At 47.0% G+C, this 18,801-nt stretch overlaps 1 protein-coding gene across 6 annotated transcripts in view; it reads left to right on the top strand.

The window, feature by feature from the left end:
• The window catches only part of ZNF831 (zinc finger protein 831), a 120,306-nt gene that overhangs the window by 77,546 nt on the left and 23,959 nt on the right, over window positions 1-18,801 (top strand). Inside the window, exons 6-7 of one of the 6 annotated variants that reach the window (XR_010384999.1) lie at window positions 285-1,564; window positions 5,040-6,184. The exons of 2 other annotated variants lie outside the window; for them this stretch is intronic. Coding sequence is in view for 3 of the 4 variants with exons in the window: in XM_064496954.1 (XP_064353024.1) it covers window positions 285-1,130 (846 nt within the window). In the remaining variant the exon portion in view is untranslated. Of the gene's footprint in view, window positions 1-284; window positions 6,185-18,801 lie in introns of those variants that run through there. 3 more of the 6 variants (XM_064496958.1, XM_064496954.1, XM_031434432.2) reach the window with 3 other exon arrangements.

The following is an 18,801-nucleotide window of genomic DNA, read 5'->3' as shown; positions in this document are numbered from 1 at the left end:
GCTGGCTGCAGAGCTGAGAGGTTGGTTCTACCCATGGCTGAACAGAAACACATGGCAGCCTCAGCATTCTGTTGCATCAACAGGGAACCTTCCTGGAGTTAATACCTCAATCAGTTATTAATGGAAGCTGATTGAGAACATAATATTAAAGTTCATGCTCGGTAAGGAAGCATTGAGACCTTGTTTTCGCTGAGGACCACATTTCTGACCACAAGTTTCTGGGCACCAATTAACCTTTTGTCACCCCCCCCCCCCCATTCATTTTCCTTTGCACTTTGCTGCAGGAGATCGCTCCATCTGCCGGTGAGCATGGGAACAGTTGTCCTCAGAACACGGCCATCGGGTCAGGATCATCTCTGCCCTCGGACTCCTCTGTGGCAGTGGCTGGCGACAGCCTTCTATCCTGTAGCAAAGGTCTTGACATGGGATTGCTTGAGACTCACCCGTCACCCTTCCAGGAGCAAGTCTCAACAGATTCCACACTGTGCATTTTCTCAGATGCTCAAGAGCCTTCTTCCTTTGAGGCCAAGAGAACCTCTGTCTGCCATGATGTTGCTACCTCTGCAGTTGCTGTTTGTGCTTCTCTGGGGGCGAGCGTGGGTCACACTGCCTCGGGGAGTCACAGTGTGGGGCCACGAGACCACAGCCGGGCTGCAGGGGAGACTCTGCCACAAAGCTCCCCAGACAGGAAAACGATGACAGAGGGTGTGACTCCATCACTCTTGCCAGGGACCCCTTCATCTGGGCAAAGAATTCCGGGTTCAGTTCCACTGGGATCCATTGGAAAAACCCATCTTGAAACTCCAGCTTCAGGACCAGGGTCAGCTGGTCCACCTCAAGAGGAAGGAACATGCAGGACGTGTTTTCCTTCTGGGGGGCAGCAAGGGTGTGGCGAAGCGCTGGCCCCCTGCCCTCCTTTAGGAAGGGACAGTGGGAAATGTCAGGTATCTGGATTCGTGGCTTTAAAGGATGATGTGGTTCCTTCCAACCCAGAGCAGCCCACGGAGACCCCTGGAGTCCCTTTGAAAACCCTCAGGAAGAGGAGTTTGGAAGGAATGAGAAAGCAGACCCGAGTGGAGTTCAGCGACACCAGCAGCGACGATGAAGACCGGTTGGTGATAGAAATATGAAGCTTCCGGAGAAAGATGGCGTCGACGGCCAAAGACTGCGGATGCCTTCCGGGAAGCGCCATCACACTGCCAGGAGAACTGAACTCTACTTGTGAAGCACCGGCAGCTAGGAAAGCCATCTGGGGTTCTTTCTAAGATATCCCCCGCCAACTCTGAAAGCCAAACTCAGCCTCACCGTTCCCCAGAAGCCCTGATCACATGGTGCCAGGCAGGGCTAAGGGACCAATGAAGCAGGGTCTAAGAAGGCTTCATCCACGTGATGACCGTGGCCTGACTCCCATCTGTACCCTCTGCGTTGGTCCCTCACTGCCTCATTCATTAAAATGGCATCAACTCAGAGAGCCACAGTCAACCTGTTTACAAACAAGTGAACCCCACAGAGTCAAGGCGATAGGCTTCCTGCATTTGTGAAGCGGGGGTTTGCTGCAAAGGTGGTAAGCATACTTGGGGTAACCGGGGTCACTTGCAAAGGAGTTGGGGTGTGAACTGGGCATCCAGATCCTTCTGTCATTGTGGAGACAAAATCCAGATTAATTCAGAAACTGGAGTTTGGTTGGAATAATGTGCCTCCTTAGCAGAAGTTGTAAATATACTTCAAAATGCCTCTGATCTGGCAACACACTGAGTATCCTTCAATGTTGCACAAATGGTCAGTGCTTCTGTGTGACCCAGTGTGTGGCCACAAGCATGTGCCGCTCTCGTGCCCGATGCCTTCTCTGTGGAGACCCCTGAAACCTGTTGTTTTTCCAGCTCTTGCAAAAGGAACGTTGTGTTAAAAGTTAATAGAACAGTCTCTGTAATGAGTCATTTTTGAGGGGGAAAAATTCACTTATTTTCCCCTGCTTCTTTCTGTCATGTTGTGCTCTGAGCAATTTCAATTAGCAGGTTACACTTTAGTGATCTCTGCAGCTTAAACTGACGCCTGCTCATCACGATTGGAGCCTTTCAGATTTCCTCCAGAAGCTTCAAGGATACAAAACTAATTGGAGTTTTGACGCTGTTTTACATCTCAGTAATTTTATTTTGGGGGCTTGGTGTTACTTTGCTGTCAAATTAAATCAGCCTCTGTATTGTGCACATCAGAACAGCGCAGACAACGTTCCCCCAGCGTTCCAAGCCAGCGCGCCCCTGCGCAGAGGGAAATAGCGGGTGTGTGTCACCCAGCTCGGGGAGCAGAGCCTCACGTCTGCTACCCCTCTCTCCCTCTCCTTAAGTGGGAGAGGAAACACGCAAAGCGATTTACACTGCTGCATTTCGATACAATTTTATACTTGCTTTTTGGTATGACTTTGTACGATTTGAGATTCACAGCCGAGCTCTTTGGGCTTCACTTTGATGTGACGATGCTCACTTGACATCCTGTGCTTCGAAGGTGGGGCCGCAACGCAGAACATCTCCCACACGCGGAGGTGCTTCCATACGTCCTCGTCTGTGACGAAGGATGGTCAGGTTTCAAGTATCTTCAAGTGAATTTTCCAGTTCTAGGGTTATTCATAGAAAAACTTCAAAGTGGGACCAGCTTCCCCTGGTGACTTAGCGTATGTCTGTGGTCATTTGCAATGACCACACTCAAACGCCGCCAGGTCACATCCAGCCCAGCCAAGAAGAACGTGAGAAAGGAGGTAAAAAGAGGTCAGGTGCGCACTTCACGCACTTCTTGAACCAAAGGGAAGTGGCGTAACTACCCGTCCCTTGGGTTGCCCGTGCCGCAGTACGGGGGGGAGGTCCGGCAGAGCGGTCTGAATCCCGGACGGGGAGAGGGGGCGAGGGCCTGGCCTTGTCCCGAGCTGGCCGGGAAGTCTTGCGGAAGACTCATGTCCTCTCTGCGCCTCGGTTTCTCCGACTGAGAATAAGGAAGTAAGACAAGATGGGCTGAAGGTGACTCCAGGCCCCGATCCTCATGAGAGTGGCTCAGAGGTGGTCCCCCCGGGGAGGGTTCCCCCGCCCGGGAGCTAAAGAATAAATACCTTCGGCCAATTATTGCCAAGAAGAATGAGAGCTCAGGGAAACTCCTGATTTTTTTCCCCAGAGATCCGAATTTTGAGGTACAATCATTCGGTGTAGAAATGGCAGCTCATAATTCAAAAATTAGAAGCAAACAGAGCACCGCTGTGTGAGTGGGAGACAGCACCTCTGTCGGCTGAATTGGTTACTTTGTCTTGGGAGGCACTGGGCGGGGGAGGAAACTTTCTTCCAGATCCTCCTCTGCTGTGTGGCTGCTGAGCTGTGGGCCGGATCACTGAACCTAAGGCAGTAAGTCACAGCTCCCAACAGCACCGGCCTCGGATCAGGTCAGGTGGAAGCTCTGTCCTTCTACGAGCCACCCTTGCTGGCCACCACGTCCTAACTAAGATCAAACATGGCGGAACATTGAGTCCCTCCCTGACTCCCTGTCTCTCTTACACAGAGGTGAGCAGGGCACCACAGTTTCCTGTCTCAGCCGGTCATTTAGCTGTTTGGTGGCAGCATTTACAGGTGTACCTTACTTTATACCAACATGAATCTATGAAAAGCTATATTTCAGTGGATTGAAAAACACAAATAAAAGATGTATTTTGAATGGCCCTGGGGGACTTAACTATTAAAAATCATCCCATAGTAAATATCTTTTTTTAAATAAGAAATCGTTTTCTAAAGCAACACAGCATCCCTGATTTTATAAATCTTCATTTTCCCGTGGGTTTTCTTAGAGCAGACTGCTGTCATAGGGGTGCAGTTCCAGGATGACGTCGGTGACCTGTAACCCAGTCTGGGTTACCGGAAATAAAATTTCAATATTATCAGTTGATAATCACTGCAGTTTTTAACTCTGCGAGTGTGTCCTGGGTGATGGTTAAGGGGAAACAAGTGAATCTGAGAAGAGGGCAAGCCGGAGTTTAAAGGTCAGTGTTCCTCCTCCTCCTCAGTGCTGTTCATTTCCCTGCACCTTCAGGTTAGGGTCTCGGCCACTGGGTGCCTCAGCTTCTTCCACAGAGAATAGCTCCGAGGATGCTGGCAGGAACTTTGAATTCTTTGCCGTTCCTTCAGGGCAAGGGGTACAGATGCCAAGAACCGTGATGTTTGAGACGCACCACCAAGGCTCTTTCTCCAGCGGTACCTACGCCTGGCCCATCTCACTCACTAAGGACGCACGGAGGACAGGGGTTTCATGTCCCCCCTTGGCAGCCTAGACTATTTAGTGACTCTTACAGGCACGTGGTTTGGGCTGGACGACCTGAATGCTTCTTGTTGTAAGGTGTGGTGGAAACAACTCGTACCTCCCGTTAGGTATGGCCTTTGAGATTCTGGATGAAGCTAACATCTCTCTCATTTACAACCCAGGAGAACCTATGGTTCTTTTGCCAAAAGATTAAAAGAAGACGGGGGATTGGTGCTTCTGGATCCTAATCCAAACCCCGTCAGTAGCTTGACAAGTAACTGAGGGCAAGTTAGCCTCCTCCTTCCTAAAAACCCTCCTCTAGAGTTCTGGTGGGGAGAGCAGCCTTGCAAAGACGCCTCGTGGCCGCCGTTCTGGGCATGACAGATGAACGCTTTGCAGCTTCATGCCAAACGTATTTCCTCACATTTCCATTCATTACGTAGGATGATCACATTATTCATCTCTTCCCCAGCATAGAAATTTGCATTTTGCACAAAATTTGCCTGGTGCAGCAGATTTTTATAGTTATGGGAACTGTCACCGTTATCAGAATGTGCTGCTACTCAAATCCACAGACGTAATTTAATACGGCGAGGAGAAAACGGCCTGCCGGGCTCCGGGGCGATCGCATTTCCACAACTGCCGCGAGCAGGGCTTATGCGTTTTCCCCACTTCGGTTGCGATTCCCGTAATTCTTGTGAGGGAGACTCCGGCTTTGGAACACTACACTTCTCAACGCGTAAGCACAATTTCTTGTCCCTCTCTTCCAGATACTCATTCAGTAAAGGTGTCAGGACCCCAAAAAATCCTGTGCGCTGGATTTGTACCCCGTGTAATGCTTTTCCCCCGTGCTCTGTGCTTACGTGGGAATACGTGTGATTCAGTCTGAGGAAGCAGAGGAACACTGAGCATATTACTTCACCCTGGAAGAGGAGAAGCCAGGGAAACCAGCCAGCCTTGGTCATTTGCAGCCCTAGAGGATGACTTAATATCTTATATATGCAGCCAACTGTTCAGAACTTACTACTCTATCCATTGTTTGGAATCAGGAACCGATTGGCTTCTTGGTTCTCTGTTTAACTGTAGTTCCTTCTTTATATGGTTAAATTATTTTGTTTTGATAAAAATAAAACTGAAAGTGAAAATGTCTTGTGTGATTTGTTAACATTTTAACCTAAACTACCATAAATAATATCCTGTTTTAATTGGATATCTGATTCTTCCTGAACAGTTGACCAACATCCTGTCCGCCATATTGGCGTCCCATTCCACTCAAGAAAGAATTCGGTAACGGCAAATGATCACATTTCCTCGTGCTATTTGCCTTTCCTGTGTGTCTTTTCTGTCACTGTCTGCCATGTCTTATGGTTCATAACTTAGATACGTGTTTTTAAATCCTTAAATGTAGCTAAGCTTTGAAGCCACATGAGGGCACTATCCACAGTGCAATAACCCCAAACTTCCTGCTTAAAATTGATGTTGCTTGGATATTTAATTTTATTCATTAACAGAGAAAACATCCTTAATTCTAAACAATACCTCCTAATGAAGATGAATCACCTACTCTTGGCAAGAACACGTAGACTAATTTGACACACCAATATAATATTCTTCTGTGTCTACACCTCCTGAAGCTACTTGAAGTCAACCCGGAGACAATGCCTTGGGAGGAAAAGTGGGGATGGGCACACGCGAGGCACAGATGCACTCATTGCTGGATCTTCATAGCTTTGTCACTAACTTGTCAAACTCAAATAGTGATAAATCAGTCCATTGTTTCCCAACTTCCATCTTTTGAGAACCATCTTTCTGCTTTTTGCCATTTGGATCCACATGTGGTTACATCATTTACTTAGTACTTTTATTTAAATCATCTTGATCTTAAAGAAGCTATTATTACCCTAAGTCATAATATCTGTGAAAGCCTTAATTTGGTCTTTGTCTATTTTCTGATATGCATTACAATAAAATTAAACCATTAAAATTGGTCGTCCATGTACCAGTTAAATACCCTCTTTGTACTGCGGCCCGGCACCCCCCCACACTCGTGGACTCTTGGAGCTGATCTAAAATGTGCGCGTGCTTTTGGTTTCTCCAGTTACCCCCGTGCCTGCCAAGCTCAGCGCTCTCTCTCCAAGCCAGTAGAACTGGCGGCCGCAAGGCGAATTGTAGGTTGATCAGATAAGTGTCTTCAGTCAAACTTTACAGCTGAGTAATTAACATGCCAAGCCAGAGGCTTATCACATCCTTTAGTCTCAAAGGAATAATCACACAATGTCTTGCTGGGTAAATACAGGCATTTTCTGTTTTAGTGTTTTACTGGTTTGGTTGGTTGGCTGGCCGGTTGGTTAATGAGTACAGGATGATATCCAGGAAAGCACAGTTAGGGATTTACGCTGAACCACCAGCACTCCCCGCAGTTCTGCCCAAAGACCTGCTTCCATACTTCTGCACTTGAAGCAAATGAACTTGGCTGTGCTAACAGCCACGGAGAACAGCTCTCCACTCGCCCGCTTGGTGACAGCCTGCTGATCTCTGGGCGGCCAACGCACAAGGACTTACTTGGTGGCATCTGGGACGTTTGTCTCTAGCTGTGACAGACGTCTGCTGTCAGTCTCCCTCAGCCTCTGCCAGAGGCGAATTCGACACTCCTTATAACTGTACAGCCCGTGCAATTTCTGCCCCGAAGCAGGTGAAGTGTTTTCTGCATAAAGGCGGGAGTGAACGGGTTCCTATCCGGAACTGATGGGTTTGTGTGTGCAGCATCTGGGGCAGGACCCAGCCCTGCCTCTGGCCATGGTGGCGATCTGGTTGTCTTCTATGTGTGTGTTGTGTGACATGAGTTATAATTCAGCAGAATTCAGATGGAGACCCTAGACTCCATCGTAAGTAAAAAGCCAGATATCCAGATTTGTTTTTTCTATATGTTCCCATCAGACATGTTTGCTCTAAGGACCACCACGCTACACACGTACGCAGACATAAGTCACATCCCTAGGACCTACTCTGAGAGTCCCCTTCTTATTAAAATAGAGAACGGGGTGGAGCAGGGCTCATGAGGTAGGAAATGAGATGGCCACATGAACGACCCAAAAGAGACTTCCTTGGCGGCAGGGCCCATGGTGTCTTCATCGTGGCGCCCTGGGCAGCTGGAGTAGTGCCTGGCTCATAGCAGGTGTACTGCACGCTTGCTAAGTAAAAGAATGGAAATGTCTCCCCGAGCATGAAGAGGAGGAAGGAAGGATTCTAAGATGGGCATTTTGGCTGAACCCCTTTCCTGATGAAGGTCTACCTCATTACAAGAGATGAACAAAGGCATCTCAAGAAGTGTTGGATCAGAATCTAGATCCTCCAGGATGCGTGGAGATTTTATTGATGGGGAGAGAGCTCCCATGTGTGAACCAACCAGGCAAAAAAACACGTGAACAACGTGGTGTCAGATGATGCTAATGGCTGAGAAAGCAAAGGGGATGTCGGGGAGTTTCTCTTCCCCTAATTCAAACCGTTTAATCCCAGTAGACATTTTTCTTTTATTGCCCGTAGAGAAGGAGAAATCCTGCTACACGATAGGATCTAGCCCCTCTGCTGTTTCACGCCAACGAGCTCAGTTGTCCTCGCAGGAACCCAGCCAAGAATGTTGCAGGATGACGTCTCATTAGTCTCGTGTTCATCGTTTCTCGTCCTCTCCGGAGAGCTTCGCTGGCATCAGTGCGCGTGGTCATTTGGGTCTACCTGTGCTAATGTGCTGAATTCTACGTACCTCGGCACCTAGGGCGTGAATGACTCTTGGATTTCGCAGAGAAACCCAGGTGGGCACTCTTTTGGACCTCATTTTATGGAGAGAAACCATCAAATATTTGATGCCTTGATGTGCTCGCTCTTGGCTTCTTTTTCTCGGGAAGGGTTAAGAGACCACCCTTAAAGCCAGTGGTTCTCGGAAGGGAGCACTTTTACCTCCCTGCAGACATTGGACAGTGTCCAAAGATGGTTTTGACTTCATGACTTCGGTGATGGATACAATCCGAGGTAGCGGCCAGGGACAGGGGTGCCGCGTGGCATCCTGCAAGGCCGGGACAGCCCCCACCAGGAAGTATCCAGCCTCAGTGCCAACAGTGCGGAGGTGGAGAAACCTCAGTCTAAGAAGGTGGGGTTAGAATCTTTTGGAGACCCTAGAACAGCTCCATCCTCAGACTGATGGCGAGACTCGAGTAGGGAGGATGGCAGCCTGTACGGGACTGGAAGCAGAGTCCTGGCTCCGTATCCTGAATCACCATGCTTTTCACAGCATTGCATCTAGAACTTCCCCAGCTGCATTAGGATGTGCTTCTCCCATCTACACACAGTAGACCATCTATGGGCTGTGGCGCAGTTAACCTCGTTCTTTTCACTCTTCATTCCACCTTGAAGAGAAAGGACCAGGACATGAGCAGGTGAGTCCATGTGAACAGACATTTGAATAGTGACTAGACAGTCAGGAAGGATTTATAGATGCAAAGATCAGATTTCACTTTGAGGGTAAATGTGACCCAAACTCCGTCTCCAGTGACCTCCACAGCCAAACCAAATGCAGCTGAATGAACACGGATGCTGGGAAAGGGAGTTTTTACGTTTGCTTGGGATGATCCACTTGGTCATTTGCACCTTCTTTTTAGAGGAAACAGAAGCAGAGGATTTTGTCCTGGCTTGAGTCAGAGGTGAAGCTGTGACTGACACCAGGGCTTCTGCCCGAAAGTCCAACATGCTTGCCATGACGCAGCCTCTGAAATTTTCCATCGAGATCTGCTATTGTTGCTAAGAGGTCAAGAAGAATAACCCATTTTATAAAGATTTTCAGCATCCGGGTTGGAAAATATCAGTGGATTTCTGGTTAACCAGAGATCACCCGGAAAATTAACTTCTCTGGACCAACCCACACTCCAACTGTTCTTGTTTGTCAAGGTTTGATTGTGTTGGTCTTGCAAAAAGGACACTTCTCTCCTAAGGCATTTAGACTCCAGTAGATGTGAGCAGTGCTTCTGCGGTCTCATCACGTATGCATTTGAGTGGCTGCTCCATAGGCGTTTCCACAGAGGTCACAAGCGTAGACAAAGAAGATGCTAACAGCAAAGAAAGACGTCACCAAAAAGCCTCTGGAAGACAAACACTTCACGTCTTCAATTATAAGACAACCTGATGCAGAGAGAGAATAAATTAATTTAAAAGCCTCCTGCACAAAGGAAATAATGGGAAAAGACATCATAAGTAGCTATCCCTTTTGTGCTAAAAACAAGTGATTTGGAGAAAATAACTACATGGGGCTGAGTGCGTTAGTCTTATTATCTTTTCCTGGTTTTGAATTCTCAGGGGAGAAACAGAGAACAAGAAAAAAAGAAGCTTTCGTTGTTTCAACAAACATTGATTGGGTATCTAGTATGTTGCCAGGCACCAGGCTACCCTTTCAGTGACTTTTTCTACTTTTAAAGGTACTTTCAGTCAAGAACTGCCAGATGCCCCATTGCTGATTCCAACTGTGGTTCCAGGAAGGCCATTCATCTAAGGTTTTTGCCAAAACGGTTATGGGCCAACTTTAGCGGTGCAGCTGGGAATATCACTGGGTGCCACCGCCCCCCCTGCCCCCGGCCAACACAGGAGCCTGAGTTTTAGGGATTGGTCTCTCCTAGCCTTTAGGGGGCATCCATTTGCAAGGAGAGGTTTGTGAAAGTCTCAGGCTGGCTTTCCCTAGAAGCAGAGTTCGGTGTGCCAGAGGTCTCTCTGGGAGTGCCCTTGAGGTCCACACCTGTGCCAAGGAGAATGGGAAAGCAGGCTGGGCAGAGGGAGAAATTGAACTCTAATGCAGACAATGACAGCCTTGGCCAACACATAGGATGCTCTGAGGAAGGGGCGTGACCTTCGGGAGGCAGCTCTCTGCAGTGGAGACAGTCCTGGAAGGGACCAACGATGCCTGCTGACTGCGCTTCCAGCCACTGGGGCAACAGGCCTTCACTAGAGGGGATCTGATGGCACGTCAGAGTCCACCACAGGGAGGTTCCACTGCAGGCACACCCATCCTCCCTCCCTCCCGTCCATCCTCCCTCTATTCTTCCTCCCTCCCTTACCTCCGTGCATCCAACAAATATTTATTGAGCACCTGCCATCTGCCAGGCACAGTCTGGTAGAAAAGATGTCATTAAACAAAACATTACACGTTATTTGTTAGCAATTTGTCAAATGCTGACAAGGGGCCATCCCAGGTGAGAAGAGAGAAAATAATTGGGGGAACCAACAGAATCGGGGGCCCTTTAGCCTGAAAGCTGAAAGATGAATTGGGAGGAGAGGGAAACAGATGTTGCAGGTGGAGGGAGCTGAGAGGTCAGTGGTGTGGCCCCGGCACAGTGGGGGATGGATGTGTGCGCCGAGGAGCAGAAGTGAGGCTACAGGGACGGGGCCAGGTCTGGAGGATTTTATGGGCGGAGTTAAGGAGGATGCTTTTATCCTAAACACTGTGACCAACACATGCACACCATGCTTGGGGGCTCTTAGGAAGGGGGTTCTTCTGGGACTGGAATGCTGGGAATTGGCTTAAGATGTAAATGCACACCACTGTCTGCAAGGGTCACGTTGTTCTTGAGAAAGGGAGGTACCTAAGATTAAAACAGCGTCTTTCAGGGGACTCAAGGGGGAGCTGTGGGGAGCTGCACAATATTCCACACGGACCCGCTTAGGGTTTTGTCTCAGCATCTGGGTTAACCTGACCATGGTCGTTTCCACAACCACTCATCTCAGTGTGATCGTCTAAGCTTTGAAACAAAATACTTAAAGGGCAAGTCGACCACAAGGTTTGAGAACTGCAGTTCGTAAACCCTCTAGTGAAGGAGTAGATGGCTTGAATCATCTCGCAGGTTTTAGATTCATCTGAACGCAGCAATGAAAGAAAAGAAGGAAAGTCACTGTGGTGTCCAGACGACTCCAGGTGTCTGCTGCCCAGCGCGGCGCCTTATGAGAGTCTCACGGAGTGAGGTGTTTCTCTTCTGACTTAAATAGGAATAGACATGGAATGAATTGGGACCTTATAAAATTCCAGAAGCTTAGATTCCTATTTGGAAGCTCTCTCTCTCTCATTCTCTCTTCATGCAGAGAGAATGGTGGAGAAGAATTTGAAAAACAAGCCTGTTTTTGGCTTGAAGAGGAACAGCCTGTACCAATTTGTGGTCTTGCTCAGGACTCACTCAGAACACTGCACCCACTGGGGCTCCTTTGTTTTGTTCGGCTGCCTCAATTCTCATTTCCCATAGATTTAAAGTTTGAAAAGTCTTAACCTTTTCCATTAGTGGCTGAAGCTCTCCCCCATGGAGATAATCCAATTAAAAAAACCAATTCCTGGGTCAGTGTAGATGAGTCGTCTTTTATTTGGTGCTAATGAAAATGGTTCACATCCAACAAGGAACGCATCAGGGGAAAAGTGCTTCAAAATGTGCTGTCTTCAAAGTGTCAGAAGATAACACTTCAGGGCTGGCAGCCTGGGAACAGAAGGTGCATCTTGGTCTTTAATGAAGGAAACTGTTGAGAATGAAGAACATGTAACACCTTAAGCCACCGGTGGCTTCATGGCAACACGCAGCATCTGGGTCACAAAGATGGGCTCGCTGCCTCAGCCGTCCCGGCAGCTCCCTTGGCTTGTGCGGCTGACCCAAAGCTAAGGGCTTCCCGCCAAGGGGGCGGGGATTAGAAATGACCATCAACTTCCAGCGCTGTGACAACTCAATTTTCACAAGTAGCAAAGAAGGCAGAGCTGCAGGCCCCTCCTGTGGGTCACGTCTGGAGCTGGAGAAGTCACAGTTCTCTGCCAGGAGAGACCCATAGATGCAGGAACATGCCAGGGCAACGGACAAAGAAGGATCAGAACCTTGCTGTGCAGATTTCATCACTATTTCATCTGAGGGAGAAAGAGCCTATGGGAGGATGGATGGAGGGGAAAAAAAACCCCACAGATTGTACTTTGATTTTATAACCAGATTGTTGGAAATTACTGACAGAGTGAATAAAATAATATGCTTTGGAGCAGCAGGGAACTTAAAGGTGGAAATCTAACTGACTTCTACCCTAAACCGAGGAGCTGGTGGGGGGAGCTATATTATTAAGCACCCTGTGGTCCCTGCTGGGTGGTTTCATGTGCAGCGGGAGGAAATGCTGCTTTCAGTTACATACATGTGAGTTTCAAATGACACCTGGTGTAACCGAGGGGAGAACCCGGGTGGATGGGGAGCCGCGACCCCGTGTGTGGATGCCCGCGAGCAGAACCACATCACCCCGTAAAATGGTGCAATTAGTATCACAGGTGTGCACGGTGGGGGTGAAAAGCCCCCGTCTGTAAGGGCCCCACCTTGTCAGCTCTCTGTTGAAATCTTTTTCTCCTTTCAATAGCTCTGGCCTGAATAGACTTCAGATCTGCCTGGAATATGAAGTACCTCTGCATGCATTCAGCCATTTTCCACCCTGACAGTCAGAGAGACAAAAGGCAGAGTGTGTCTGTATTTAAATGATATTTCAGGGGTTCACCAAATGCCGAGATAAGATGAAGGACAGCTCAGGGAGGCTTTTCCAAATTAATATGAATTATTTTAATTAATTAATTATTGTTTACATTATTATTATTTACTTACTCTTGGTTACATTGTTAGTCTACAATGTTGTGACAGTTTCTGGTGCACAGCATAATGTTTCAATCATACATGTACATACACATATTCCTTTTCATATTCTTTTCATTATAGGTTACTATAAGATATTGACTATAGTTCCCTATGCTATTCAGAGGAATTTTGTTGTTTATCTATTTTATATATAGTAGTTAGTATCTGCAAATCTCAAACTCCCGCTTTATCCCTTCCCATGGTCTCCTGGTAACCATAAGTTTGTTTTCTATGTCTGTGGATCTGTTCTGTAAATAAGTTCATTTGTGTCTTTTTTTTTTTTCAGAGTCCACAAATGAGTGATATCATATGGTATTTTTCTTTCTCTTTCTGGCTTACTTCACTCAGAATGACAATCTCCAGGTCCATCCATGTTGCTGCAAATAGCATTATTTTATTTTATTTTTTAATGGCTGAGTAGAATACGAATTCTTTAGCATTCAAGTTTGAAAAATCCTCTTCTGTTAAGCTTCTAGAGTTTTCCTCCAGTATGCAAACAGAAGATAAGTTTTCTGTGATTGGGTTGATTATCCAAACAGATGATGATTTCTCCGGACAAGGAAGTCTTGCTTGCATGGAGAAGAGACACCACCCCCACCGCCAAAAAAAAAAAAAACAAACAAACAAACAAATAATAAACCGGCTCACCAGGGATTGCTGATTTGCATATGCATAGCCACTGTGGGTCCACCTGTGCTGGACCTCCAAGATTCTGAGCTCAGAGCAGACTTGTTTCTTCCCCAGGGGAAATGTGTTTCAGCCCCAGCAGGGGGCCTGCCATGTGGTAGGCTCAGAATAAGATGCATTCTGTTCTATCATGTGAGCTGGAAGGCTCATTCAGTTATTCATTCACTCAGTGAGCTTTTCCAGAGTGCCTGACGTATGCAGAGTCAGAGTCAGCTGGTCACCAGGTAAAACAGGATTAAACGGGAAAACCTGCAGTGTCTGGCTGCATGCACCGGCTTTGGGCCCACACAAACCAAGGCCTGGGTCGGCCTCTGCTCTGACTCTGGTTTGAGTCTTCTCTGTGCCTCAGTTTCTCCTTCTGTACAACAGGGACAGTAAAAACCACCTCTCAGCTTTCTCGCATTAAATGAAAGCCTTTCATCTATGGCCAGCTGCTCTGGTCCCAGGACTTTTTGACGCTCTTAAAAATGACCGAGAACCCTAAAGAGCTTTGGGCACAAAATCTCTATTACAAGATGGCGATCAATATTTATCATATTATAAATTAAAACTGAAAACATTTACAATGATTTATTAATTCATTTAAAAATAGTAATAATAAACCTGTTACACAGCTTTACATAGAAAACAGCCACATTCTCCAAACCAAACGTTTAGCAACAAGAAGGGCAATGTTTCCCATTTTTTGCACGTCTCTTTTATTGTCTGTTGTCCTATCACACTCCATGCAGTCTCTGGAAAATTCCGCTGTGTGCTCCTAAGAGAATCTGAGTATAAAAAGCCAGTAACATCTTTGTATTTCTGTGAAAATGGTGTCAACCCCCTTGGAAGGATCCGGGGAACCCCAAGCCCCACCGTGAGCACCACTGTGATAAGTCACTTCACCTCCATGACAACCCACCAGGAAGCACTGTTTCCATTCCCATTTTACAGATAAGGAAGCTGAGGCACAAAAAAGGTTAAGAAACTTGCCTGGGGCCACACAGTTAAGAGCAGTAGGGCTAGCATTTAGACCCAGCTGTCTGGCCCCAGAGTCTGTGTCCTTCCCACCACCACCCCTTGCACAGAGAACCCGGAAGAGAGTCAGACACAAGAGGGCTCTTGGGGCAGGTGGGAGAGCCATGAAGTAGTGTGACATCCTTCTGTTATGGAGATGATCCCGCCCCACCCTCCAAGGGCCAGTTCATCTCAGTGCTCACAGAAATGGATGGAGGGAGGGAGGGACCAAGAGAGCCCATTGGAAGAGAGATTCAAAGCTTTGGAAAACATTTATGAAGAATCTGAACATTTTTTGGTCACTGAATCCTCATTCTAGAACAGCTCCGGGGACTAGAAGTCACTCACAAAGAAGAGTCTGTCTGATCATGTGGAGAGCTTTAGAAATCTATTCATCAGAACAGCTCTCCCCTTCCTTGGCTCATGTTGTGACGGGCCAGCCCTCTAGGCACACTTGCGGAGAACAAACCAAACACACACATCTGAGGGAGATGGGTGCAAACGCCGCATGGGCACAGGCCTCTCATGATTTGACCGAAAAGGTGGGCAGTTGATTCAAACGACTTGTAGCTGGGGGTACACGCTGAGGCCAAGCAAAAGCAGAGGAATATTTCCACACCTTTTTTTTTTTTTTTAAATCCATGGACCATTTGCTCTTTTTGGCTCAAACTGTGCCAAGACTTTGCAATGAATCCATTCCCATTTGCCAGTTAGAAAGGAAAAAAGAAGAGGGAAAAAAACCCAGTGCCATTAGAATTTATGGGAAGAAATAAGATTGTTTTTAAGATGTTGGCAACTGAATTTCTATGTTTTACTAGCATAACTAAATTATTAATTCAGCGCGGAGAAAGCATAGATCTTCGTCATACAAAAAATCATCAATACCACAAGGGACCTTCACAAACCAGAAGGAAAATAATATTGTATTTACATTGGCACATTGCTTTACAGTTTACCAGACCCTGCCTTACACTCTGTGGGTTCAGCCTTGATAGCTGCGCGGAATGGAGTTTTGCCCTGGGTGGAATTGGCAACACTGCCCGGGGATTTGACTTCATTTCACTCGGGGGGGGGGGGGAGTCATTCATATTTAGCATTTTTTTATTGCATTCCCAAATTCCATCAAACTTTTTCAGAATGTGCCTTTGAGAATGCAGGGACACAGGCCCAGCTCTGGGGAGTGATCCCGTCTGAGCCTTCCCGAGCTCTGTTCTCCCATCCCTCACGGGATAGAGATGTTTGCTACGATGACCAGCTTGTCTCAGTTTGCCTGGAACTTTCCCAGTTTTAGGGCGGAAAGCCCAGTGTCCCAGGATTCCCCTCAGTCCTGGGCAAACTAGGATAGATGGTCACCCTCCCAACAACCAGGGATGACAAGTCCCTGATAACATCACACGCTCCGAGCCCACTGCCACCCTTCCCTTCATCTCTGCTACTTTTGCTCCAACTCCTGCAAGGCTTGGCACTTTGGTCTTGCGAGCGGAACTGGCCTCCCACACCGAATCTGAGACCTGTTCCTCCCCGCTCCCCCCCTCCCCAGCTCGGTCAGACCAGGGAGGCAGCAGTGGGTGCCCAGCAGGGGAAGCCTGCTCTCTTTGCTGGAAACCCCCAAGTGTGGTCTTCCTCTGTCCTTCCAGGAGCCAAAGGGCGACAGAGATGTTCATCCTTCTCCCCAGCCCCAGTGACTCTGGCTCAGGCCTCTGTCCTTGCTTGGCCAATCATATTCTCTCCCCCAGGACTCTGAATCTCCAGGGAGGCAGGCAAAGGCTTCAGGACCATTAGAGCTCGCTTAGGACCTGACAGTGGAGTTCTGTGTGCCGGGGGCAAAGCCAGCTGCAGCATTTAGATCATGGTCTCTGTGGCAAGACCACAGTGGCTTCTCTGTACCCTTTGGACTGGCCTGTTTTCTGAGCCTGATTCATCAACATCATTACTAGTTCTGTGAGCTAACCAGTGTCCTTCTGATCAATTTCTTCCATGCTCAAGTTAGCTGGAGTCAGCTTCTGATGTCTGCAGCTTAGAACGTGCCTACTAGGGTAGGTCAAGAACAGTAACATTACCCCTCCCCACCAACTAGCTTTATCTATCAATTTATCCATCCATTCATCCATCATCCGTCCATTTATCTACCCATATATCATCCACCCATCCATCCACCTATCCATCCTTCTGTCCACCCATCCATCCACCTATCCATCCTTCTGTCCACCCATCCATCCAACTATTTATCTTTCTTTTAATCCATCCATCCATCCACGCATCCCTCTGGCCGTCCGTTGTCTTTCACCACCCTACTCTGCTCCCTATTCCCTCAGCCCCATTGACCACCATACAGATGTATTAATCAATCTGTTGGTACTTTTGCAAAATATGTATTATTCCTTTGTATGCATGTACACACATACATACACATCTTAAGTGTACTGCTTGATGGGTCTCACATATGTCTATACCACGGCCACCACTGAGACTAAGATACAGAAGACCTCCAGCACCTGGAAGCCTCTCTCACGCCTTTCAGTCAATTACTGCCCCCACATTGCCCCAAGGTAACCACTATTCTGATTTATATCACCCTAGATAAATGTGATTTTATTTTCTATTTACATGAGTGGTCTTATGATGTATCTTGTTCTGTTCCTTGATTTTTTCATTAAGTCCTATATTGTCAAGATCTATCCATGTTGCTGAGTGTTCATTACACCCATCACTTCTAACTCATGCGTAATGGTAAATGGGGTGGCCCTACCTGCTTACACCTGCCCAGTTTCCTGGTTGCCTGAACCCCCCGTGATGACATTATGAATGTCTCCAGTGTGTTTGTGCATGGGAATCTGCTGGATTAGCTGACATTTTAGAAGGTCAAATTTGAAACCCGGGGGTGGGCAGTGGGGGTGGGGGAGTGTGGTTGTGGTTTACCAGATGAACCTTTTATAAGTGTCATAGCCTTGATGCTTTTGCTAAATTGGTCAGTGCTACCCTCCCAACAGACAAGGGATTTGGGTGGGAGATGTGGGCATCCTTCCTGGCTGTAGAACCTTCCTCCCCTCACCCCTCTGACTTGACTCACCTCCTCCTTTAGCTATGCTAAGATGACACTAGTGATTGCGGTGAGGCCCACCTGCCCTGCCTGCCACGCAGTAGCCCAGAAGTTCTAAGAGAAGTCCTTATCGGAGGCCACAGGGAGGCAAGCAATGGCGAAAGGATAGCAAGACCGAGTTCGTCCATCACGCCTTTCACTGTTTCCCACAGTGTGTGGGTGTGGGACCAGGGTCTGAGACATGGTGGCCGCTGAGCTGGAGGACATGACTCGCTTTTATTTTATTTTTATTTTTATTTCTTGTATTTTTATTGAAGTATAGTTGATGGACAACATTATGTAAGTTACAGGTGTATCATATAGTGATCCAACATTTTAAAAAGTTATACTCCATGTACAGTTATTATAAAATATCGGCTATGTTCCCTGTGTTGGACAACACACCCTTGTAACCTATTTTATACATAGTAGTTTCGACGCCTTAATCGCCTGCCCCTCTACTGCCCCTCCTCCCTCCCCTCTCCCCACTGAGAGCAACTAGTTTGCTCTCTATATCTGAGTCTGCTTGTTTTTTGTTATATTCACTAGTTTGCTGTATTTTTTAGATTCCATATATAAGTGATATCATACAGTATTTGTCTTTCTCCGTCCAACTTATTTCACTTATCATAATGCCCTCCAAGTCCATCCATGTTGCTGCAGGTGGCAAAAAGCATTTCATGCTTTTTGATGGCTGAGTAATATTCCATTGTGTGTATCTGGGTATCACATCTTTTTTTATTGAAGTGTAGTTGACTTACAATGTTGTGTTAGCTTCTGGTGTACAGCATAGTGATTCAGTTATCCATATATATATATATCCATATATATATATATATATATATATATATATATATTCTTTTTCATATTCTTTATCATTATAGGTTATTACAAGGTATTGAATATAGTTCCCTGTGCTATACAGTAGGACGTTGTTGTTTATCTATTTTATATATAGTAGTTTACATCTGCAAATCCCAGACTCCTAATTTACCCCTCCCCATCCCTTTCCCCCGGTAACCATCAGTTTGTTTTCTATGTCTGTGAGTCTGTTTCTGTTTTATAAATAAATCCATTTGTGTCATGTTTTTAGATTCCATG

Source organism: Camelus dromedarius, chromosome 18 (assembly GCF_036321535.1).
Source record: "Camelus dromedarius isolate mCamDro1 chromosome 18, mCamDro1.pat, whole genome shotgun sequence".
NCBI lineage: Eukaryota > Metazoa > Chordata > Mammalia > Artiodactyla > Camelidae > Camelus > Camelus dromedarius.
This window is presented reverse-complemented; position numbering and strand designations above follow the sequence as displayed.